This window comes from Ranitomeya variabilis, chromosome 2 (assembly GCF_051348905.1).
Source record: "Ranitomeya variabilis isolate aRanVar5 chromosome 2, aRanVar5.hap1, whole genome shotgun sequence".
NCBI classification, from domain to species: domain Eukaryota; kingdom Metazoa; phylum Chordata; class Amphibia; order Anura; family Dendrobatidae; genus Ranitomeya; species Ranitomeya variabilis.
The window spans coordinates 991,642,556-991,669,137 of NC_135233.1; the positions used below are offsets into that span (position 1 = coordinate 991,642,556).

At 42.4% G+C, this 26,582-nt stretch overlaps 1 protein-coding gene across 3 annotated transcripts in view; it reads right to left on the reverse strand.

The window, feature by feature from the left end:
* NGEF (neuronal guanine nucleotide exchange factor) overlaps nt 1-26,582 on the reverse strand; it is a 235,893-nt gene that overhangs the window by 208,013 nt on the left and 1,298 nt on the right. For all 3 annotated transcript variants that reach the window (XM_077291052.1, XM_077291051.1, XM_077291053.1), the window contains exon 2: nt 349-682. In XM_077291052.1, the coding sequence (XP_077147167.1) occupies nt 349-604 (256 nt within the window). In that variant the 5' untranslated portion in view covers nt 605-682. The remainder of the gene's footprint in view (nt 1-348; nt 683-26,582) is intronic.

Below are 26,582 nucleotides of genomic sequence, written 5' to 3' on the forward strand. Positions count from 1 at the left end.
ATGGCCTTTCTCTGTCGTCTTCTAGTGTTAATTATCCCTCCCAGCTTTGGACAGTCTGCAAATTTGATTAGTTTACCTTCAGTTCCCTTATCTAGATCATTTACAAAAATATTTAACAAAATTGGGGCCAGGACAGACACTTAAAACACTCTTCCAATTGGATGTGCAACCATTTAATTACCACTCTTGGTCATTTTTTCAATAAAGATAGTATTAGATACAGCAGACAGATCCTGGTCTACAATAGATATAATTGAAACCTTTGCATCCCTTATTAATAGATCACTAAACCTGATTCCAAGCCACTTAATCATTCAATGACTGTAATTTGTTCAAGTTTTCACTCACCAGAATTCTGTGTCTGTATTTCCATGGAGTCTCTGCCACCCCCTCTGTCTCTTCTAATCTTCCGTGCTCTCATCGAGGTATAAAAACGGGAATGCCTCCGTATAGGGATGTAACGGGGCTGCTCACACCCCTCCATGCTTTCTTCCTCTCCTTCCTCTTCTTCTGACATCTGGTACTGCTTCATTCCAAAAGATTGCGTTGATGCTGGTGGGCCAAGTCTCATTACGCTTTCTCCTTCTCTAGTTAAACGCCTCATCTCTCCACCTTACTTTATTGTGTGGTAAACAGGAGGTCCGTCTTCATTTCATACTATATCATTGCTGTAGGCATAAACCTAAGATAGAAAAACACAACAGTCATATGAGTTGCTTCAACTATGTGACACTTTGTAGACTGAAATGTGGCTTCAAGTAGGAAAAGAAGTGAAAGATCACCAGTAAAAAGATGCTTTTACAAAATAAGATAGTGTCGCTGAGAACACTAAAGCTACTCTTTCTATTTTTCTCTATAGGAAATCCAGTTTGCTGTTCTTATTAGTTTTTGGAGCTATTTTTGCCATTTTTGAAGCAGATCCTAAAGAAAACCTTTCCAAACTAAGCATGGCCAAATGAAAAAGCTGCAAGAACATGTCTGGAAAATAAATCTTATCCAAGACTCTTCAAAATCTATCTTGGAAATGCTCCAGGAAAAGAAAAACTCCTACAAAAAAACTTTTTAAAAAAAGAAGCATTTCCTGATGTAATTTAAAGTTGAAAAACTGATGGTTTTTGAACACTTCAAAAAACTCTGTGTGAACATGTTAGATGCCAATAAAACACTTATTCGACTGACAGCTATGTGTCCCAATGTTTGTAGTGCAATATATCCAATCTTTTTTTCTGTGAAGCCGCTCGTCAAATCAGAGTCTGGTGGCCCTTATACACATTAGATGGATATGTAATCTTACTGATATTGGTGGGTTCAGCCCTTTTTAATGTCTGCGGCAGTTACTACTAGAAATACAACACCTACTAACATTAATTTTTATTTTAACTCAAAGAGGAGTAGATTTCATTCAGGTCCTAGGAACCCTCAACACCCCTACAAGTTTGCCCATGTCACCATATTTTTTAATTATTTTTATTATTATTATATTCTGCTTTATTGACCTTGAATCTCTAGATTAAATAGAATAAAACCTCTCCAAAAGAACACCTCCTCAAGAAAAGCACCTTAATAGGGCTCATTCAGGCGAGGGTATGATCAGTTTGTATTTTATCTGTATGCAAAATGGGGAGCATACGAACAGCACACTGACAAATGCAAGTCTGTTCAGTAGTTTGGTGTTTTTACACACGGACCAATGGTCTGTGTGTAAAAAAAAATCACATCATGTACTGTTTTGAACCGCATTCCAGATCAGACTTGCTAATAATAAGTGAATGTGTGCACAAAAAAACAAATCACATTCAGGTCTACAGAAGACCCCCATGCCTGTAATTGTAAATCTCCTATGAACGCCAGCCCAGGATTATCCGGCCTTGGGGTACAAGTCTGTAGTTACTCTATGTGACTGCAGACTTGTGAATTATCCAATGTCGGCAGAAGGAATGCGATTTGCATATGCTCGGCCACATTCCGACTAGACGTGTCGGGCCTTGCTCTATACACTTGCATTGAGCAAGGCCGTACAAGTCTAGTCAGCAAGTGACTTCATGTATGCAGATGACATACTTGCGATCACACGCTGGCACCGGAGTGACCACATAGAGAAACTGCAGACTTGTACCCTGTACAACCCCTTTAACCTTGTGACTGCAATTCAAATTAGAGATCTCAAACTTCTTCCATGTGGTCAAGTAGTTATTTTCCCAACAAACGCCTATGAGACTCACATCAAGGTTTTCATACAATTACACTGAGAAAATGACTTCTGGTCCACACAGAAGACAATGTAAGAACCGGCTGGCCTGAATTGTGGTTACGTGGTTCAGATGAGGATCGAAACGGCACTTGTAACCAGAGAAGATGGCATTGGCGATCAGTAGATATTTAAACGCATCCATGTTACAGTACATAATTTTACTAATGGAGTAAGAATCTCTGTGAGTTCTTCTCTAAGTAGGGTCAACATCATTCATACAGACAAAACTAAAGGGTAAAATACTAGGCTATCTGAGGTCAATCAATGGGTTAGTCCAAAGTCAGTCATACTATAGAGGGCACAAACCTACACAGCATACCTACACAGCATAGGGATAGAAATGTATTCAGAGTACAGAGGAGTTGATTTGGTATTATAGTCATTTAAGATCTGGGATCAAACAAAGACGATAGTAAATGTAAAACGGGGTACAGAGCTAGGTACGGGGCATGTGCCCCCACAACTGGCAAAGAGTACAGGCTAGTAGTAGTTTTATAAAAATCTGCATGCTTCTGGAGTAGCACTAAGGATTGTACTTGGAGACTATATAATTTCGGGTAACGTCTCCTAGTGGGCTTACTAAACCCGCAGTGTAGGGTATTTATTACTGCTTGGAAACAAATGAACAATGTTCCTTTAATCCTGATGAAAGTTTGGAAGAAATCATGTGATAATTTAGCAAAGCATGGAGTTCACCTTTATTTATTCTGCCAAGTGCTGGCAGAGCTTATTATTTGCATGAAATGTGCCAAACATAAGAAACAGGATTAACTTGTTTTCTGTGTTTTACAGACAAATATATAAATGGAGTCTTCCCTGGAACAAATTTAAATTTTAAGTTTTTATAAGTTGAAGTATTAGTTACTCCAAACGCTGATTTTCTCTTTTATGTTTTGTCATAAAACTCATGCTGAAGATGAAAGCTATAAAAACGAGCACCTTATAAACACTGATTTACAGGACATTCGATTGGGCAACAAAGATATAGGCAGTGGGATTGGACAATAAAGGGGCAGCAGCAGTGTGTCGGTGATTACGTCACAGCCATATTCCCTTAAGTGGAGCGGTGGTTTTCCTGACCTTAGGAGGAAATTGTATGATATCTCAGTCTTGGGAGCGGCTAAGGCTGGAGCACCACCGTTCATAATGTGCATGTATGAACACGTGTAAAAACTATATGGATCTGTACTGTAGTGTATGTCCCTTGCACAGAGTTGCCAACATAGTAACATAGTTTTCAATGCCGAAAAAAGATATTTGTCCATCCAGTTCAGCCTGTATTCCGTCAGAATAAATCCCCAGATCTACATCCTTCTAAAGAACCTAATAACTGTAAGATACAATATTGTTCTGCTCAGGAAGACATCCAGGCCTCTCTTGAAACCCTCGACTGAGTTTGCCATCAACACATCCTCAGGCAAGGAATTCCAGATTCTCACTGCCCTAACAGTAAAGAATCCTCTACTATGTTGGTCGAAAAACCTGCCAAAAATCCAGAAATTCCAGGACAGTCCGTAAAAATAGAACACATTTTTGCACTGTCCATAAAATATTTTAACCCTTATCCGGCTGAATAGGTACAATTGTAACTATTCCGTTTTAAAATTGCAATAACTTTTTTTTGAAAAGACGTAGAGGGCTGAAATTTCGTGACATCTCTACATTTTTGGTCCAGAATATATTGGCCAAATTTCAATAAAATATCTCCACCCGCTTCCGAGATAAGGGGTCGAGATCTTTTTGCATCCATAACAAGCTGCATAGGTACAAATGTACCTCATATATTTTGAATGAAGATAATGCAAGGGAAAAAGCATAATTTTTTTTTTAATGATAATGCTATTTAACTATTATAAACAAGTAAAAAACTGTTCATTTACATTATAAAAGAAAATGTAAGAAACTTTTTTTTATTGATTTTCTTTGCAAGTAATGCATGTTGGCTTTGCTACAGAGTGTTCATCGCAAATGGGTTTCACACAAACCACACAAGACTTTCTAGTCTTGCGTTGTTTTCGCCTCAGGTCTCTGCAGACATAGCAACTACCAACAACAGGGGAGGGTCCACGACTACCATGAGGTATGTTGGGGCCAGCTGCTGGCTGCGATGCTACCACAATGCATCGTCCAAGCACCATTTCTACTGCACCTCGAAGAAAATGGTTTCTCATTATCATTTTGTTTGTACTACGATCTTCAATTGCAATCATACACAGCTGATTTGCGAGATCTTTCAGGAACTTTCTTCGTTGATCCTTTGCCCTGAAGCTTGGATTGTGTTCTCTGTAGATGATGTAGGATGCTAACCCACTGACATCAATCATATTGTAGAAAAATGCCAAAGTCCAACGTGATGTTCGTCGTTTCACAGTGTACTCTCCCAACATTTTATCCATAACATCAACGCCACCTTTTGTTATGTTGTAGTATTTTATTATCTCTGGCTTGGCTGCTAGTGTCTCTTCAACTTCTCCCGTCATGTGCATAGATGATAGAAGCACGACTGATTTGTTCTTCTTTGGTACATATGAACAGACTGTTGCATCATGATTGTAGGCAAAATTTGTCGAGTTTACAGGCCTTTCTTTGGCAGGCTGCATGTTGTTAGGTAGGAACCTTTTGTTTTTTCTCACTGTACCAACTAGTGTCATGTTCCAGGAGTTCAATACCTTAGCTAGTTCCATGGTTGTAAAGAAGTTATCGGTGGTGACATTTCTTCCAGAGCCTTTATACGAGCTCACTAGGTCCAATACTGTTCGTTCTCCAATGTTTACTTGTCGAGGACCATCAGTTGGTTTCCCAGTGTAGAGCTGACCTTGTAAAGGGTAGGCATTTGATGAGTCACAAGCCCAGAAAATCTTTATGCCATATTTAGCTGGTTTTGAAGGTATATACTGGGTAAATTTAGTATGACCTCTAAATGGAAATAATTGCTCGTCGACGGTGATACAATGATATGGCTTGTAGGCTCTCTCCAGATTACTGTTCAGCATTGTCCAGATGTCCCGTATTGGTGCAGCTTTATCTGTTTGCACACGTTCTGCACGTGTATTTTCGTTGTCAAACCTGATAAATCTGAGTATCATCTTGAAGCGGTCACGAGACATGGCTGCACGTATAAGAGGCAGAGCAGCAACATTCCACATTTCCTCCAGATTCTCTTTGTTGGCTCTGTGCACACCAGCAGCAATCAGTATGCCCAAAAATGCATGAAGTTCAGTTTCAGTAAATTGCTTGAATTTTTTTGTGGTGGCCGTTTGGAAGAATCAGGAAAACGTTGTACCAGTTCGTTGTTGTAAGCATCACAAACTCTCTTGGCCTTTCGATTCGTTTCCCGTAATATGATGTCACACATCTCGGGAGTCATGATGGACTTGAATAGCTCTTTTGCTGTATATAGGTTGCTGATTGCTGCAGGGCCACCTCTTTGTCGTAGGACATTACGAGATTTTGTTTGTGCATTTGGCAGTGGATTACTGCACCATTGAGTTTCATCCTTAGCAGTCCAAATGTCGCCTGCACTTTGAGGCACAGAATCATCCTCAACACTTTCGTCTGATTCGTATTCATTTTCATGCTCTATGACCATTTCTTGTTCAATGTCTGAATCTTCTTCAGTAACATCCACTTGTGGTACATAGTTTTCATCATCAGATGCAACATATGGTTCATCCTCATGCTCAGAATCAGATTCTTCTAGCATTCGCATTATTTCGTCAGACGTAAATCTGTAAATATGAAAAAATGTAAAATAAATAATTTTCCGAAATACTACATTATTGGCTTTTCACAAAATTATACTAACCTGCAAACACGTTTTCTTGGATTATGGCGGAAACTAGATCCAGCATTACTATCACTCATGATGACTTGCTAGATGAATTTTGGCTTCGTATTTTGTGCTGAATATAAATAAAACATCGTAAAACAATATGTAGATACTAATTATTATCCATTTTTCGTATAAAAATTATACCTATAGTGATAAGTTTCATACAAAATATATGTAAGCCAAGTCCAGGCTGAAAGACAATTTGACTGTTCTGTCCCCACATAATGAGAATAAAGGTATAACTGGCTGTTAGATGCTGTGAGACTTTCCTACCTTCGTTTCCAAGAAATTGAAGACTTCACAAGCCTAGAAATGTGTGCTCACAGCAATGAGATGAACAGCAAAATGGCTAATGAGAGGAGGGAGGCAGGAAGACAAGTAGAAGCCACTCCCAGTTTGAATTAACTTAATTGACAGCAACATAAGTGACCAGTAACAACACTGAACAATAGATATCAGCATAACATTTGTAGCTGAATGAACTTTAGTTTCTGAAACCAAGTAAAGTCTTCCCACAGTGGAGGTATATGTGAAGGTACAATTGTACCTATGCAGCCTGTTAAGGTTGTAAAATTATGCAGCCTGACAAGGGTTAAAGGCGTCCATGATTTTTTTTTAAGCTAAAGAAACATATACAGATTATTTTGATTGCATTTTTCATTTTAATTTTTCACTTATAATCATAATGTATTACGGTATTTCGATTTTCCAATGAGTCTGTAAAGTCTCTGTTGAGGGCAGAGCAAAGTACTGCAGTCCGCAGGTGCGGGGCCTCTCTGACCTTTCCCGGCACCTGCGCACTGCAGTACTTTGCTTTGCCCTCAACAGGGCGGACAAAGTATGCCTGCGCCGGAGCCGCAGCGTGAATACAAGAAGAGGACGTCATCATAAGAAGATGGGAGGCGCTGGACCAGACCGCGATGCCCATCGGACTGGACCGCAGCGGAACCGCCCCTGGGTGAGTATAATCTAACCTCTTTTTCTCATCTTTCAGGATACATCGGGGGCTTATCTACAGCATCACAGAATGCTGTAGATAAGCCCCTGATGCCAGTGGGCTTAGTTCATCTTCGATTTTGGGGGTGACAGGTTCCCTTTAAGCCCGCCCACTGCCATACCTCTTCCTTCAGCTCCTCCTACTTCTGCATGCGTCTTGCATACTCTATCTTTAACATTGGGTACGCAGGCCATGCGGATGAATGGGGATGCCTCCGCATGTGTCGTTTTGACGCTGCGCTGAACTGCGTCAAACGCAACATGTTGCATTTTGTTGCAGTTGGCCTGCGTATGCAGCTCCCCAGAGTCCTGGTTGCTGCAGTAGTATTAATCCTCCAACAGGGGGAGTGATATTACGTCTGGAGGCAATAAAGGAGTTCTCCTGTCCAGGTATCACAACGACACACCACACACTTCACACTCCAGTCCACCAGGGGGAGCAAAGGTTCTATCTATTAGGCCACTCCTCACAGATAGGTAAAACTGGTGGGTTGGTTAGGAAGTTAGACAGAAGCTGACTGGGCTTCGGACAGACAGTCCGATCCCGACGGAGTTTGGCAGAAGCTGGCTGGAGTGGGTTCCAGCCAGATCCAGACTGCGGTCTGTGGAAGACGAGGGTCCACAGAGCTGCGCCTGCCCCACGTGCGGCAGCATCCAAAGAAAGAGACATTGAAAGGAAGTGTGTTGAGTGAGTGAGAAACGAAGGCATAGCAACAAGTGGATACCAGAGAGGATAGTGACCGAATAGAAGCGACATCCTTTTGGTGCACGTTCCGGTAGCCAGAATACCGAGGGAGTAAAGTGCTCTACGCCATTGCTTCAGAGACTGGCAGGACAGTCAATTCCAAGTTGGCTGCCCTACCTTAATACCTAAGAAGACACGGTGGCAAATTGTGGGGGTCAGGGCGTCTCTAGGGTCCCTATAAACAAGCCTCAGGCCATCAGTCATACGGGTTTTGTTCTATTTGACCACGGGGAACAGAGAGAGAAGAGTAATAACAGTGAGGACCTTATTAGAGCTTAAGCAAGTGAGGACCTACTGCTGTGTTACTGTGCGCATAGGAAAGCTATTGCATTCCACCTTGATAAGGAGACTCTGGATTTGCCTTCAGACCGGCTGGACTCTGCCTACCCTGTGATCCGGTGCCCTGGACTGCGGACACGGAAGCCTTCAGTAAAAGGTAAAGAGACTGCAACCTTGTGTCCTCGTTATTCACTGCGCCTCACACCATCCACCATCACCATCTATACTCTGGGAAGCCCTGGGGATACACTTCACCTGTGGGAAGGTATACCATCAAGCTGCCGTAACATCACCCCAGTGGACCCCTAAGCAGCGTCGGTCACCCTGACCGAATACCACAGGTGGCGTCACGATTCACGAACACTATTCCCATAAAGACTATTTCTTTTACTGGACACCCCTGAGGGCCACGGACCGGGTCAGCCACCGTGACATCCCCGCTGAGAACTGAAGGACCCGGTGCAGAGTACCCCACGGCCCTACTGGGGGCGATCCATGTACCCAATGTTAAAGTCATATGTCCGCAGAGAAAAATCGGATGCCATATGGAGACACATTATAGCATCTGGTTCTTACGGATACATTGCAATTCTGTAACATAGGAGAATGTAAATGGTCTTATAAATAATTAATAGCTGCTGCCAGGGGTGTAACTACCGCGGTCGCAGCGGTCGCCAGTGCGACCGGGCCCGGCGGATCAGGGGCCCGGCAGGTCAGAGGCACCCAACACCATGTTGCAGTGCAGGAGATTCCTCCTGCATGGCAACAGTCCGAGGCGTATCTAGGGGGAGGGGGCAGCCGGGGCACATGAGAGACAGGAAGCAGCTCCAGTCATCACGGTGAGACAGCTTCTCCTGCTCTGCACTCTGCAGCCCCGGGACAGAAGGCGAGAGCAGGAGGGAGGTGCGGGACAGAGCCGCTTTAGTCAGGAGAAGCTGAGGAGCTGCAGCCGGTTTACATCAGCCACCCCTGTACCAGAGAGGAGATTGTGAGTTGTGTATATGAGCTGGTATCTGGTGTGTGTGTGTGTGATATCTGTATGTGTGTGTGTGTGTGTGATATCTGTATGTGTGTGATATCTGTAGTGTGTGTGTGTGTGTGTGTGATATTTGTAGTGTGTGTGTGATATCTGTAGTATGAGTGTGATATCTGTATTATGTGTGTGTGATATCTGTAGTGTGTGTGTGATATCTGTAGTGTGTGTGTGTGTGATATCTGTAGTATGTGTGTGTGATATCTGTCGTGTGCGTGATATCTGTAGTATGTGTGTGTGTGATATCTGTAGTGTGTGTGTGATATCTGTAGTATGTGTGTGTGTGATATCTGTAGTGTGTGTGTGATATCTGTAGTATGTGTGTGTGTGTGTGTGATATCTGTAGTATGTGTGTGTGTGATATCTGTAGTGTGTGTGTGATATCTGTAGTGTGTGTGTGTGACATCTGTAGTGTGTGTGTGTGTGATATCTGTAGTGTGTGTGTGATATCTGTAGTGTGTGTGTGTGTGATATCTGTAGTGTGTGTGTGTGTGTGTGTTATACCTGTAGTGTGTGTGTGTGTGTGTGTGTGTGTATCTGTAGTGTGTGTGTGTGTGATACCTGTAGTGTGTGTGTGTGTGTGTGATATCTGTAGTATGTGTGTGTGTGATATCTGTAGTGTGTGTGTGTGATATCTGTAGTGTGTGTGTGTGTGTGTGTGTGAGACAGGGGCGTAACTACCACGGTCGCAGCGGTCGCCGCTGCAAGCGGCTCTGGCAGGTCAGGGGCCTGTGTGTCCCTTTGAGCCTGTCTCCCTTGTCCCCTTATGCTTGTGTCCCTTGTCCCCGTGTGCCAGTCTCCCTTGCCCATTAGTCCTTGTGTGTCCCCATGTGCCTGTCTCCTTTGTCCTTGTGCTTGTGTCAGTCTTCTTTGTCCCCTTGTGCTTGTGTCAGTCTCCCTTGCCCACTAGTCCCTGTGTGTCAGTCTCCCTTTCCCACTTGTCCCTGTGTGTCCCCTTGTGCTTGTATCCCTTGTCCCCATGTGTCCCCTTGTGTCAGTCTCCATTGCCCACTAGTCCCCTTCTATCAGTCTCCCTTGCCCACTAGTCCCCGTGTGTCCCCTTGTGTCAGTCTCCCTTGCCCACTAGTCCCTGTGTCCCCTTGTGCCAGTCTCCCTTGTCCACTAGTCCCCGTATGCCCCTGGTGTCAGTCTCCCTTGCCCACTTTTCCCCGTGTGCCCCTTGTGTAAGGCTCCCTTGCCCACTAGTCCCCTTGTGTCAGTCTCCCTTGTCCCCTTGTATAAGTCTCCCTTGCCCACTAGTCCCCTTGTAACCTTCTCCCCTGCCTTCTAGCCCCCATGTGTCCCCTTGTGCCTGTCTTCCTTGCTCCCTAGCCCCCCTATGTTACCCTTGTGCCTGTCTCCCCTAACCCCCTTGTGCCCTCTCCCCTGCCCCCTCGTCACCATTTGCTCGTGTCTTTCTCACTGCCCCTGTATGGAGGGGCTGCATTATACTATGAGGGGGGCTGCATTGTATTCTATGGGGGTTACATTGAATTGTATGGCAGGGCTGCAGGGGGGGCCCATTTGGAAGTTCGCACCGGGGCCCATAACTTTGTAGTTACGCCACTGGCTGCTACTTTAATAAAACGGATTGTATGTAGACCGCACATGGATGACAAGTGAGAAAACAATCCTCCCATATTTCTGGATGAAACTCTGATGATTGTTTTATTCGGTCGTCTGAGCCTATCCTAACAGAAACTAAATATTGTAGAATACTAACATGTCCATAAAATGGTTTTGTTTGCACTTGTCGCTGTTCCTGGAGGAATTCTGGTTTTCTGGTTTATTTTCTCCTGCTTTTTTTATGCCTAAATTCAGAAGGTCACCTAAAGCCCCAGTGAAGAGAGAGCTCCAGTGGCTCAGGGAGCGATCCTTTATGACACACTATTATTTGGATTTGACTTCAAAGAAATAATCACTGTCATTTGCAGTTTACTTACCTTTCTATAAAATCTGCCTGCCTCCATTGTCAATGGTCAAATCTCAGGACAAGATTTTTGTTGGTGGTAGATCTTTACATTTTGCCATATAGTGTCCTATATAACAGAAAGTCATAGGTAGTTTTAATGGCGCTGAGGAATAAGTACCCTTAACTGCCGCTGTTAAAAGGTGTTTCAGTGGTCATTAAGGGGTTAAATAAAGTTGCTTCGTTATTAATACTTCCTGCTATTTGGCTTTGACAAAACTTTCAGAATCTAGTACAATTCTATGAGGAAAATCCATATATAAAATTCAGAGAAAATGACATTTTGCGAATATCAAGCACACACCACAGGTCAATTTACGCTGCGTAATAAAAAAATCACGGCGGCCATGAGATTTCAATAAATCCCATCCACTTTGCATTAACTGTAAGATGCTGCTTTTTTTTTGCCCAGAAACATGGAGTGTCAAAAATATGGAGTGTCAAAAACTCATCGTGGGAACTTAACCAAAGCAGTGATATGAGCATAGTAAGTAGCAAAAATCTAGAGATATGAGCAGAGGTAAAGATACTAATCTAATAAGTGTGAACATTTCAGATCGAGAACTAATAATAGTCCATAACTTATACCAGTTAAAGAGTTGTCTGATAGTTCAATATTAATTTTTTTTAAGCATGGATAGTTTTCTCTGAAGGTCTGCGCCGGCACCGGAAGAGTTCTGTGCCTGACTGTCCTGGAAGTCACAGGACTACTGAATTCTGTGATTAGCTGCAGCGGTAAGGTGACTAAAAAGCGCATCATCCAATGTCTTTCTGATGACATGTTCTTCCAATCATCTTACCACGTCAGCTAGACACGGGCTTCAGCAGTCCTATTACTTGCATACAGGGAAGACCTTGTTTCCAGATTCAGCACAGACATCGGGAGTGGATCCATGGACGTGATGGATGGCGAGTATGCCTTAGTTTATTATATTAAAATCATCCATGCCTGAAAAACAAATATATTTCTCCCTTTAATGATTTGATCAGCTAAAAGGCATTTGAGGAATCCGTTGTGTCATATAATTCCTGTCCATTAGGACTTATTCCTTGAGGTTCCACCTAAGTTATTGCATTTTCTGTGCACGTTGGGCTGTTGCAGTATACTCTGTTCTGCCTTGAGGTTTCCATGCCGTGCATCGCCAGCTGCTTTTAGGATCTGCCAGTACCTCACCATACTCGTATTTCTGGCCTTTTGACAACACTCTAATAAGTATGTTCTTTAGTTAACAATGGGAGGCAGGGGTACAATGTACTCAGACCTGTTGCTCAAGGGCCACGAGTTCAAAGAATAACAAGATAAAGTAGAACAAAACTAATGTGTATAGGTCTGTAATATCAGGCAGTGTAGGATGAGTAATAATGCGGAGGAGAGGCTGTGTATAGCTTTATTCACCTAATTCATCATTTATATGAAAACTCCGCCATGGTTTGAGGCGCAGGTACGCTGTCTATAGGGAGATTTCCAGAATAACAAAAGTAAGGCTAGAGTTTATTATCACCTGAAAAGTGCAGAATCTTACATACACATTTTCACAGGTATTGTCCAACTAATCTATAAACAGAAGGTTATTGTGTATATTCTTGGGAATAAAAGAACTACTTTGGTAGCAAACAGCAGCACATAATAAGAGAGGACATTTGTTTAGTCTGAACTTTTATTAGTAATAACATGACAGACTTATGAGATACAGACCCGCAGTATAACAGCATGGCCAAATCTTTCATTTAAAATGGGATCTATTAAAAGAGAACAACCCTTTTCCTAATGAAGACCCACTAGTGATCAGCTGTAGGTGGCAGGTGGTGATAAGTAAAATATAGTATGCATCAGCAGCCATGTAAGTGTATAAAATAATAATATATGGACATGCCCAAAGGCATATCTTGAAGTTCCTAGGCCACCATGAAAAACGGATAACTTGATTTCCCATGGAATAATCAGTATAGAACAAATATCCTCTTGATCTATCTGTTAAGGATCATGTAGACGACTATATTATCGTACTTGGACCAAGGTTAGTCTAAGTGGCCTTGCACATGTCCAATTTCCGATTCAGTCCCTGTCCGAGAATAAAAAATTGCTGCATGTCCAAGTTTGAGCCAATATTTAGCCAAGTCAATGAGTCGGAGGGAAATGTCGGTCTGTACTTGGACATATGAGTGCAGTCCAATTAACCTGCACTGACACAATGGAGAAGATGGAGACATTTTTTCCTCCATCTCAACCTCATCCGAGAGAATCGGATCACACTAATCTGACACTCTGATCAGAGTATGACCAGAGTGTCATTTGGATAATCCCAAAAAGTAAGTGGTGATGGTTACGCTAAAATGGCTTGTTACTTCCTGTGGTGCGGGGTTGTAGCACTTCGAGTGCAGGCAGTGAGGCGCAGCACCAGACAATATCTGTGGCACACCAAGGGAAACGGGAAAGATAAAAATATATAAAGATTATCGTGGTGCGCTGCCAATGACGTTAGTGAGGATGCAGTAATTAAAATACCGTAAGTGCCTTTTATTTGAGATCAAAATCATAAACCAGTTATTGGCTCCGGACTTGAGCCTTCATCAGGCAATGTCTAGCTAAAATAAGGCGACACCTGATTTGTTTGTGATTTTGATCCTAAATAAAAGGTACTTATTTTTATTACTGAATCCTCACTAAAGTCATTGGCAGCGCACCCTGATAATCTTTACCGTATATATTTTCATTTGCAAAATCGGCCAAATTATTTCAGATGAGAGAATCTATGGCCTTTTGGACCTGATCTTAGCCATTCTTAGGTATAACTGCAGCCTCTGCACCCCGTACACATTATATGGACCAAAGTGTTAGAACATACTGTATATCTTAGGCCCCTTTCAGTTTTTTGCAATCAGTCGAATTTTGAAAAAACGGATCCTTCGCAGATTGTGAAAAACTGATGCGACGGATCCGTTTTTTCGCCAGATCCGACTAGCTGATCCAGCTATTGGATCCTAAAAAAAAATTGGAGCATGCTCAGTTTCAAATAATGTAATCCGTCGCCGGAATCCATCATTTGACGGATCTGGCGCCATAGGCTTCCATTCCAAAAACGCCGGACGGCGCCGGATCCATCGCTGTCCATTTTTTTGCCAGACACAAAAAACGTTACTTTGTCAGTCGTCTCCAGCCGCCGGACCGACAATTTTCGACGGATCCTGCGAATGACGGATGAAACGTGATGCCATCCATCACAATCCGTGTTTAATACAAGTCTATGAGAAAAAAACGGATCCAGCGGATTGCGACTGATGGCAAAAAACTGATGTGTGAAAGGGGCCTTAATCACTAGTTTCAGGTTTTCATTCGGTCCATACAAGTCCCCACACACTTTATGGACAGCAGTATGAAGACATACGTTTTAATAATTTATTTCAGGTTTTTTGTTCATTCCCTTCGATATAATCCAGCCCTGCGCCATGCAGTCTGCCTTTACAACCATTTGACAGTTACACCTCTGTGCTCCACCCCAATGACTGGAAGGTTGCAGGGAGAATATAACTTAATTTTCTCCCTGCATCCAGTAAGCCTGCCTGACATGATATAAACACTATTGAACTGCTAATTACCTGTACATCTGCAGGTAAATGGCATTTTCGGAGGCGACACGTTACCTTTAAGTCTCATGTCCCCAGTTACGCACACAGGAGTCTGTATTGCTTATGCACAGATATAGTGGTTTCCATACTTTTAAATCTGTTGGAATTACTGAAACATTTGTGAAGCAATGAGTGTCTCCTCTTCTGCTCATGTGTGGGGCTCAAATGGCAATTATTCAATTTAGATTTAGATTTAGGTTTGGCTGAAATTCTTGTTTAACCCCCGAGTGATCAGGCAAAATGGGGCTGTTCACAGGTCTGTGCTTTTTGCAGACAAAGTGGTCCACAAAAAACTCACAGAGACATGTCCGTTTTTGATCCAAGTCACATATCAAAATTACCCATACAAGTCTCTTGGTCCATGGAAATCACAGACAGTGTGTGTAAGGCATCAGTGCGTAATCTGTGTGCTGCCTGTTATATTAACGTTATATTGGATATGAGAAGCTTGCAGCTTTTTTTTTCATCAGTGGAAAATCACTCATGAAACACTAGAAATAAAAATAGAGAGGTTCAGTAATTGATCTTATGTAGTTTATGACTGCCTCCTTGTTCTACTGCTCATTATTGCATCCATACCTGGCCCCGGTCTAGGACTACTCTATGGTCGGCAATGGCAATGGAGTTGGTAGGAATGTCAGCATTACTGGGCAATACACACTGGCTTCCAACTATCAAGCAAATTCAGTTTCAAATATTAACCATGACCTACAAGGCTGTCCAAAACTTGTCTTCCCAATACATCTCCAAACTAATCTTTGTGTTTGTGTCGTCTATTTTCCTGTGATTTGTGTGGTTATCCTTAGTCCCTCTTTGGATTTAAATATTAACCTCTATATATGATTTTGTTGCACGCAATGTGTGCTAAATTGGTCATGGTATATGACAGGGGTGTCATAATTTTGCTGTTTTCAGTTAACTACCATGTGATTTAGATTCTCTATTTTGTTTACCAAGATGTTACGATTACAACAAAATGTCTTTTTTTCTGAATTTTTATTTTAACTTGTGTGAGATGTCATTGAGTTCAGCATTAATGGCTCACTACAAAAGCTTCTGCCTGCAAAAATCATGTGACTGGGTCCCCATCCTCTACGGGCCCCTGTGCAGGTGAACTGACTGCTGATACCTGTTGATGACTCAGGGCTGTCTTGACCTCTTGCTTTCCTAATGATTCTGACTCCATCCTCCTGGTTCTGTTAGACAACCTGAACACATGCAGGGATAGCTTGTTTGTTAGGGAATCCCCACATGTATTCAGGCTGTCTAACAGCCACAAAACATGCAGGTGTGGGGACACAAACATAATCTACGAGCACACCCAAGATACTCGGAGAACACCCGAGCATGCTCGGTAAACTCGAGTAACGAGCACGCTCGTTCATCGCTACTTCTCTTTTCTGGCTCATATAGAAGTCCCAAGTAAGGCCAACCCCTATATGATGTTCCTATATCCTAGTAGGGATAACCTAAACCTTTTAAAACATTGAATATTTAATGAAACATATCTGATTGGTATAGCTGCAACATATGTGCAAAAACCTATCATCTCCTTCCTCCTTCTCTTGTAGATTGTTAACCTTCCTCCCTCTGCACCAGTGTGTTTCTCATTTGTTTCTTTTTTTCCTATTTGTTTTTCATCTCATGTATTTATGTTATCTATTGTTATACGTATTTTATATAAACCCTATTTGCATCTTTGTTTTTCATATCTACATCCATACAAAAAAAATGTAAATAATAAAATATTACTAGAAATGTTAGAAATGTTTCTTATGGTAGGGTAAGTACGCCACTGCCCCGGTCATTTCCCTACACTGTCCACAGAGATTACAGCCTATGTCCATTAACTGATTTGAAGAATTGAACTGGAAATTTAAAAACATGGTTTCTCTCCAGGGTTATTATTGAACCACAAAGTGAATGATTGTGACCTTCATGCCATTCCTTTATATATTATAGAGTAAAAGTGAGAATGCTCCTGAGTCCTTGCAATATAAAGGATGAGGATAAGGACTAACAAAGCTGAATTATTGTGAGGGCAAAGGGGACAATTCCACAATTGCCTGTGGACCATTATTACCTGGTAGATAAGGAAGTCTCCACCATCACTTACCAAACTTATCCATCAAGGAACGGAACCAATGTCACCTATGGCCCAATATCACCAGCATGTCTTTAGAATTCCTTTGTATGGCCAACATTGGCAATATCTATCTATCTATCTATCTATCTATCTATCTATCTATCTATCTATCTATCTCTTCTATAGTTTATTGAAAACCACTAAAATAAATTCCAAACAACTGGATTAAAATTCTAATAACTATATTTCCTACTATAAATCTGTGTTTAGATAAATTATATAAAACTCGTCTGTGTTTCAGCAATGATGATAAACGGACAATTTATGATTGTAATCGAATCAGTTTTGTGACTTTTCTGCCATTTTTCACAGACTATTTGAGTTTGAATGGAGGAGACTCTTCCCACAATCAGACCATTGTAGTGCTTACTGCAATTTTCTCCACCTCCACTCATGGAGAAACATTTGGAGAGCACTCAATTGTGAGCACGGTTCATGTGAACAGATCATATTAATAAGAGAAATTAAGCAATATCTGTCATTTAGTTATGAATTCTGTCAGTAAAATATAGAGTGATAACATTACAGCACAATAATCCACATCATAAAGGGACATCTACATCATACACACTGATTCACTTCATAGACAGTGAAATCCACTTTGTACACATTCATGTCCACATCATACAAAGTCACAATCATCTAGTATCATCCACATCATACACAATCACATGCACATTGCACATCATACACAAGAACATCCATATCATACACAGTGGCATACACAGGCACATCCATATCATACAAGGTCACATAAACACACCCCATACACAAGCACAAACACATCACACACAATCACATGCGTATCATACAAAGTCATATATGGTCACATCCACATCATACATAGTCACATGCATAATATACACAGTCACATCCACATAAAACAGTCATGTATGGTCACATCCACATAATACACTATCAGCTGCATATCATTCACAGTCACATTCACATCATACACTGTCACATCCACATTATACACAGTCATACAGTGTCACATCCACATCATACACAGTCAGACACGGTCACATCCACATCATACACTGTCATACAGCGTCACATCCACATTATACACTGTCATACACGGTCACATCCACATCATACACTGTCATACACGGTCACATCCACATCATACACTGTCATACAGCGTCACATCCACATTATACACTGTCATACACGGTCACATCCACATCATACACGGTCACATCCACATTATCCACAGTCATACAGCGTCACATCCACATTATACACTGTCATACACGGTCACATCCACATCATACACGGTCACATCCACATTATCCACAGTCATACAGCGTCACATCCACATTATACACTGTCATACACGGTCACATCCACATTATCCACATCATACACGGTCACATCCACATCATACAAAGCAAAAGAGAGAAAATTGTAGCCGGCACTGAAACGCGGTATATCTAAACAATCTCCTGTGTGATCTTGCATGGAGTGATCGCTGTTTGCCTCTAATGAAGATTAGGTGGTGCTCTGCAATACATATATAGAAGTCCAAAATAAAACAGGTGAAGAAAAGAAATGCGGCACTCACCATTTATCTTCAGCTAAAACGTATCCTTTATTTAACACTTTACATCTTCAAAGACATACTGCGGCATCGGCAGAAAAATACGAGGGAGCGGGGGAGTGACAAAGGTGGACTTTGACGGCCGTTTCGCGCTTGAGCGCTTCTACGGGTCCATGTATGCTACACAGGTGATATCATTTCCTTTTATAGAGGCAGATATACCACATTAATTAAAAACAACTTTTGTGACAAAATAAAACAAACCTTAATTGCAGACTGTTTTTAAAGTGGAGTTAGATAAAAATCGCCATATCTAATTTATCGTTTAATCCTAGGGGACCTTGTGCGTTAGTTTTTAGGATCCATTTGGCTTCACGCTGCAATAGCAGCTTACCGTGATTACCCCCTTGTTCAGGGAAATTAACCTTCTCAAGCCCTGCGAACCGTAGAAGGTTAGGATTACCAGAGTGTGCTTCTTGCATATGCTTTACAAAGCACACTCGTCCCTTCCCAGTTAATATTGAATTAAAATGTTCCCGGAAACGGACCATTAACGGTCTTATGGTTTTTCCGACATAAAACCGGTTGCAGGGGCAGAAAATGACATATACGATAAACTTACTCTTGCATGTTATAAAGTCTCTTACTAAGTGCTCTATAGGTCCCAGATTAAGGGGGTTGTTAGTGCTGTACAGATGACAAAAATTGCAACTGCCGCATTTGAAGTTACCTTGTGGTGATGTTTTTTTGATCCAATTATTCTCTAGACGAGGAAGTCGATTTTTAACTACTAGGTCGCCTATGTTTCTTGACCGTTTGTAGGCAAATAAAGGGGCAGCTGTAATTAGATTACTAAAATCCGGATCTCTCTGAAGAACATGACAATTTCTTCTTATAGCCGCGTCCACCTTTGTCACTCCCCCGCTCCCTCGTATTTTTCTGCCAATGCCGCAGTATGTCTTTGAAGATGTAAAGTGCTAAATAAAGGATATGGAGCGCCCCCACTGTCGCAGGGCCGAGGGGTACCCGGTACCGGGCCTCTCTGTCTCGATTCTGGGATTGTCACGGTGGCTAGACCCGGTCCGTGACCCTGCTAAGGGGCGTCCAGTAAAAGTTGAGAGTGATGATGTGTGGTGCAGGGTGCGATGAATAACGAGGACACAGGGTTGCAGTCTCTTTACCTCTTTACTGAAGGCTTCAGGATCCTCAGTCCAGAGTATGGTTAACAGGGCTGTCTGAGACCGGCCGGTCCAATGGCACCTCCAGAGTTCCCTTTCCAGGTGGAAATCTGTGCCTTCCTTCTAGTGCTTGTGTGTTGTAGTCCTTCCCTGCTGAGCACCACGGGATAGTCCTCACAACTGTTGTGTCTGTTTCTGATGTTCCCTCACAACTGATTCTGATGTTCTTCTCCGTCCCCCAGATGATATGGCTAGGACGCACCCGTATGACGGGTAGGCCTGGAGTTCTTCCAGGACCCTAGAGTTGCCCCTTTCCCACTGTTGCCCCCTATGTCTGCTTAGGTGATTTAGGTGAGACAGCCCGACTGACTGTCCTGCCGTTGGTTTGAAGTAATAAAGTTATAAAGGCACAGATGATTGGCCTCAGGGAGACCAAAACATCTGAACACCGCGGAGACACCATCACGTGTTTCTCAACGCAGTGATCCAGAACACTGCCCCCATCCCTTATGGGAAATATGCAAATGCATGTAGGATAGCTGCGGAGACACCATCACGTGTTTCTCAACGCAAGCAGTGAATAGCCAGACCTTTCCCCAGGGAAGGAACAACCACGGGAAGGGCAGCATCCAATACAGGAAAACATCCAATACAGGAAAACCACCTATGCCAAGCATGGTATCCATCCACAGACAGCTGTTTCGGGGTGTTTGCCCCTCATCAGTGTGGAGTAGGAATCTGGCTATTAGGAGCTGTGCCTAGTAAGAGGCTGTAAAGGCACAGATGATTGGCCTCGGGGAGACCAAAACATCTGAACACCGCGGAGACACCATCACGTGTTTCTCAACGCAAGCAGTGAATAGCCAGACCTTTCCCCAGGGAAGTAAGGCTTGGAGCCAATACTTCCTCGGCGTTTCCGGCCACCGGCTACGCGCCTCAGTAGGATGTTGACTCGATCTTACAGCACGACTCCTAGTGGTGTTTTCTCCTTGTTGCGTTGATCTTGTTTTTCACTCTTCACAATAAACCTCGCTTCTTGTCCTTTCTTGGGGTACCGCCGCAATGAAGTGCAGGCGCGGTCCCGTAACGTTCTTTCTGTTCGCTAGGCCTCTGTCAGGATCCCACCCCTGACAGGGACCCCCCCTGAATCTTCCCCTACAACACCCTCTGCCACAGGATGTTGCCTGGTTCCAACCCAGTCAGCTTCTGTCTAACTTCCTATCTAACCCCCAGTTTTACCAGATTGTGAGGAGTAGCCTAATACATAGTACCCTTAGCTCCCCCTGGAGGCCAGACTGTGAAGTGTATTGGTGTCTGTGATACCCGGTCAGGTGAACTCCTTCAGTGCCATCAGACATACCATAGCCCCCCTTAGTGGCAGAGCAACAGTACTGCAACGACCAGGACTCTGGGGCGCTGCACTTACGTTTTAGCTGAAGATAAATGGTGAGTGCCGCATTTCTTTTCTTCACCTGTTTTATTTTGGACATCCACATCATACACTGTCATACAGTGTCACAACCACATCATGCACTGTCATACACGGTCACATCATCATACACGGTCACATTCACATTATACACTGTCATACACGGTCACATCATCATACACGGTCACATTCACATTATACACAGTCATACACGGTCACATCATCATACACGGTCACATTCACATTATACACAGTCATACACGTTCACATCATCATACACGGTCACATTCACATTATACACAGTCATACACGGTCACATCATCATACACGGTCACATTCACATTATACACTGTCATACACGGTCACATCATCATACACGGTCACATTCACATTATACACAGTCATACACGGTCACATCATCATACACGGTCACATTCACATTATACACAGTCATACACGGTCACATCATACACGGTCACATTCACATTATACACAGTCATACACGGTCACATCCACATTATCCACAGTCATACACGGTCATACACGGTCACATCCACAGTCACATCCACATTATCCACAGTCATACACGGTCACATCCACATTATCCACAGTCATACACGGTCACATCCACATTATACACAGTCAGACACGGTCACATCCACATTATACACAGTCAGACACGGTCACATCCACATTATACACAGTCAGACACGGTCACATCCACATTATACACAGTCAGACACGGTCACATCCACATCATACACAGTCAGACACGGTCACATCCACATCATACACAGTCAGACACGGTCACATCCACATCACACAGTGTCACCTGCATATCATACACGATCACATCCATGTGTAAAACACTCCATTGCATATAGAGAAGTCACCAGGATCAGTGACAAATACCAGTATCAAAAAGAAACCACTCTGCCGTCAACTAACTGACTGTAATCACTGTGACTAAAGGGATTTCACGAGCTTGATCCGTTTCTCTGTTTCATGACTCTAAGCAGAGTCTCTCTACTTTCTCTTTGCTTTTTTTAAAGCTAATTTTTTTTCAAGTATTATCAGCTACTATTCACATACTATATTCTTTCAGCTGTCCGCCTGTGTGACCAAAGTATTAATACACATACGGGCTGCGTTTCCTCCTGTCCTGTAAGGTTATTCTCTAATTCCACCTCACGTCATGGGAGCTATTCCAGTGTGACATCTGTGAATCACGGATCATGTACGGACAAAGATGAACGGACTGGCCAAGGGTCTCAGAACCTCAGAGGCATATGACCTTCTTGAGTTAGGGTCAAGAAACCCACGATCAGTCCATACATCATGGCCCTTATATAGACCATGTTTTACAGACGTCTGGATTTAGCCTTACCATTATAGCAATAAATTACTATTTATGAATTATACTTGATCATTTTTCTACAAATTTTAGTCAATAGCTATTTTATTTTTAGTATACTTCTCAGAATATTCCTTTTTTTGTTTTCAACCCTGTATAAGGGCTTGTGCAGACCTTTGTCTCTAGAGTAAAATATGCTATACTACAGCATGCTATAGAGCTTGGGTACATAAATTATGGAACTTGTACCCCAGAGGTACACAGCATGTCTTTTATTGGTATCACAGTTTTTATAAAATGCTTTAAATAGGTGCAAGCAGGATATATGGTCTTTGCCTTGGGAGGGGTGCTTTGATGTAATTTATTTGAGTATGGGGTACTGGTTTAGAAATGTTGAGAAAAAACTGCAATAAATCATGCAGCAATATTTTTGGAATATCCTGATGGATCCCCCAGACCATTTTAGAAAAAACTTCAAGGACCCCCCCAACCGCCACCATGACCTGAAAATGTCTCACATAATCAACAATCAGGAATACTAGAACTTAAGGGTGGGCGGGAATGTCCCTAACCCCTGAGAGCGGGACAACGTGGGACCTCTCCCCATAATGGCCATATAAATCTCCTGAATTTGGGCCCGCCCCCTCTGCCTAAACACCCCCACTCCCTCCAACCAATTGTCATGCCGGCCACAGCGTTGGAGGTCGGCTGTGCTCCGGCCTTTCCTTTATCTAAGAAACAAGTGGAAGTAACCATACACTGTAATTTGTGTTTAAAATATGGAGAAAATTTGCCAAAATTTTCATAACACGGGCACGTTTTAGAGAGACAGAGATCACATGTACCCTAAAGTCAGTATATAAGGCAAAAGCAATAATATTGTAGCCACTTCCTTGATGGATATTGCACTGCACACAAGGACTTTGGTACCTTGTACGAAGAGCACGGAGGGCTGTACCCGGTCTGACTTTATGGCATGTACAATGTACACCGCTCTGCTCCAATTGTACTAGGACACCGCTACCCTGCAAAGCAATTACACTCACCAAACTACATGCTGTAAAGGCTGACTTTGTTACAAGTTATTTGATTACTAACTAATGGAATTAAAAATGCAATATTGGACTATTAATATGACATGTAATTGTCCTCATTATACCATTACACATGGAATGTGATCTGCAGACTGAACATTTCCAGACTACACTGTTTATTAGCAAACTTTTGAGAAAAGAACAGTGGAAAACATTGCTACATGTCAAGCAGTCCTCACCTGGATGATACTGCATACCCACCCAAATGAAATATGTCTAGGTTCATTCATACCACAGACGTCGTGGTGTGAGCGCAGGGACCATGTGACTGCAGGAGTATACGCTCACAAAGCATGAGTGACTCACCTCTGCAGCTCCGTCTTATAAATAGACCCGTGCAGGTAAAACCGGGGAGTGTCAGGCAATAACCTAAATACTTAGCCATAAGCTAATCTTATACTCAGACACGTTCTCACACCTGGACCAGGTTTATTTATTGACAGGATAAGTGAAACTCTCACCGACCTCAAGAAAGGGGCTCTGCAGAGGTCCATCAAGACTGAGCGAAGGTCAAGCATACGCAGCACCACTACGATCACTGTCTATGGGACTACCTGATATACAAGAGCTGAGTTCGGCTATCCCATAGATAATAAATGAACCAATGGTGCACCTTTAATCATCGCTCCATTAAAAGGAATCTGTCAGTAGGATCCACCCTCCTAAGCTGTTTATATGGGCATGGAGGTCATAGGAAGCTGAATAAAACGATACCTTGATATCTGTGATCCGATGTCTTATTCCAGGGAAATGCATGTTTTTCAGTTAAGAGCTATGGGTGGGAAATAGATCTCCAAGAGAATCTGCCTCCAGAGCTTATTTTAAATGAAAGGGGGCATTCTGCACATGGAGTACTATGTACAGTTTTGGGCACCGGTGCTCAGGAAGGATATAATGGAACGAGAGCGAGTACAAAAGAGGGCAACAAAATTAATAAAGGGGATGGGGCAACTACAATACCCAGAGAGATTAGCAAAATTAGGATCATTTAGTCTAGAAAAAAGACGACTGAGGGGCAATCTAATAATCATGTATAAGTATATAAGGGGACAATACCAATATCTCTCCGAGGATCTGTTTATACCAAGGAATGTGACGATCACAAGGGGGCATTCTCTGCGTCTGGAGGAGAGAAGGTTTTTCCACCAACATAGAAGAGGATTCTTTACTGTTAGGGCAGTGACAATCTGGAATTGCTTGCCTGAGGATGTGGTGATGGCGAACTCAGTCGAGGGGTTCAAGAGAGTCCTGGATGTCTTCCTCTTCCTGGAGCGTAACAATATTGTATCTTACAGTTATTGGGTTCTTTAGAAGGACGTAGATCTGGGGATTTATTCTGAGGGAATATGGGCTGAACTGGATGGACTAATGTCTTTTCTCGGCCTTGCTAACTACATTACCAGTGTGAGATGTAGATCAGGAGAACAGTTCTGTCAGCCATGGCATCCCCTTGAGGAAGGCCATCTGGCCGAAACGCGCGTCGGGGAGGACGCGACTGCGGTGCACATTTCTCCTGATCTAATTGTGTGGTATGTACCATATCTATGACATGAGTCAATGGGGCCACATGGGTAGTCAGTCAATATGCTTATAACTTTGTTGATATTTTAATATACCTAGACTGATTGCTCATAACTGTGCACTGCGGTTTAGTCCTTAGTTGTAGGATTTGTGGATGTAGACTTTTATGGGGTAACCTGCTACCTGCCATTACTGTGCACCTGTGTGTTTGTTTTTATCTAAATAAAGTTTTTTCTATTCTTGCATTACTTGGACTTTGTTTGACTGCAATTTTTGGTGCTTTGTGGTACATTACATGTCTAACACTGGTAATACACCCTTTCCTTTAAAATATGCTCTGGAGGCAGATTCACAGGGAGAACCGTGTCCCACCCATAGATCTTAAGAGCTCATTTACATAATAAGAAAAAGGTGGATTTATTTGGAATAAAACACCGGACCGCAGATATAAAGGTATCATTTTATTCAGCTTCCTATAACCTTCATGCTCATATAGACGGCTTAGGAAGGATGATCCTACTGACACAATTCCTTTATCTCTTTTCTCAGCATCATTGAGAGTCCCAGACATGAGACCCCAGAAATCAAAAGGCTGTGAGAATACCACTTTAAAAGCAATGTGATTTCTTTTTCCCACCTGAACAAAATAGCTACAGACTACAGTGTCATATATCACTCCTTTCTCAAAAGGGGATAGCACTGAAAAATGACCATAAGGGCATTGACCTTTTCCATGTCATCCTGCAGTCTTGGTCCCTTACTAAGAGGTTCCTCACCATCTCCCAATGACTGAAGAAGTTTCCCTATGGAATCCAGCCAGTGCCATTAACTCTTTGCATTCTGTCATCAGTATCAGTCATAGAACAGAAACTCCATAGTTATATCTAGTTATATTATCACAGGGCTCAGTATAAGTGCGCAGCGTCTACTTTATCTTTACAGAAACCTGCAATTGTTCTTATTTATTATCAAATCCAACCACAATATCCGCTTGTATTATGAGCCCACTGCGGTACTCAAAATTTACTTTTACTAAAAGCCACAGTATAATAGTACCTAGATAAATTATCAAATCCCACCACACCACTAAGCTATAATTAAATCAATCACAATAATCAGTTATATTATGGACCCACTACAGTATTTAGTATATACTTTACAAAACCCCACAATATTATAATATCTAGTAAGATTATGAAAACCCAATACAGTACACAGTGATTATTAGATTGACCCAAAGTACCCAGTTACTCTGTAATGCTAAACCCAAGTTTATCAGGAACCCGTGCGACAGTATAAAACAACAATATGGCATTAAAACAATTCCATCACAACAGTTAGTTCAATTAAAGCCCTAATGAAGTATGCAGGTATGCCGTGAAACATCACCCATCTCATTACCAACATGAATAACATCCACCGGAGTATTCAGGGACAATATGAAAATATTACAGGGGTACTCTCAAGTTCCAAAGTTATTCCCTATGTTATATCCTATGGAAAGGATAGAGAATAATTCCCAATCACTGGGCGTCAGACCGCTGAGATCCCCACCGGTCACAAGAACCATGTCTATGTGAATAGA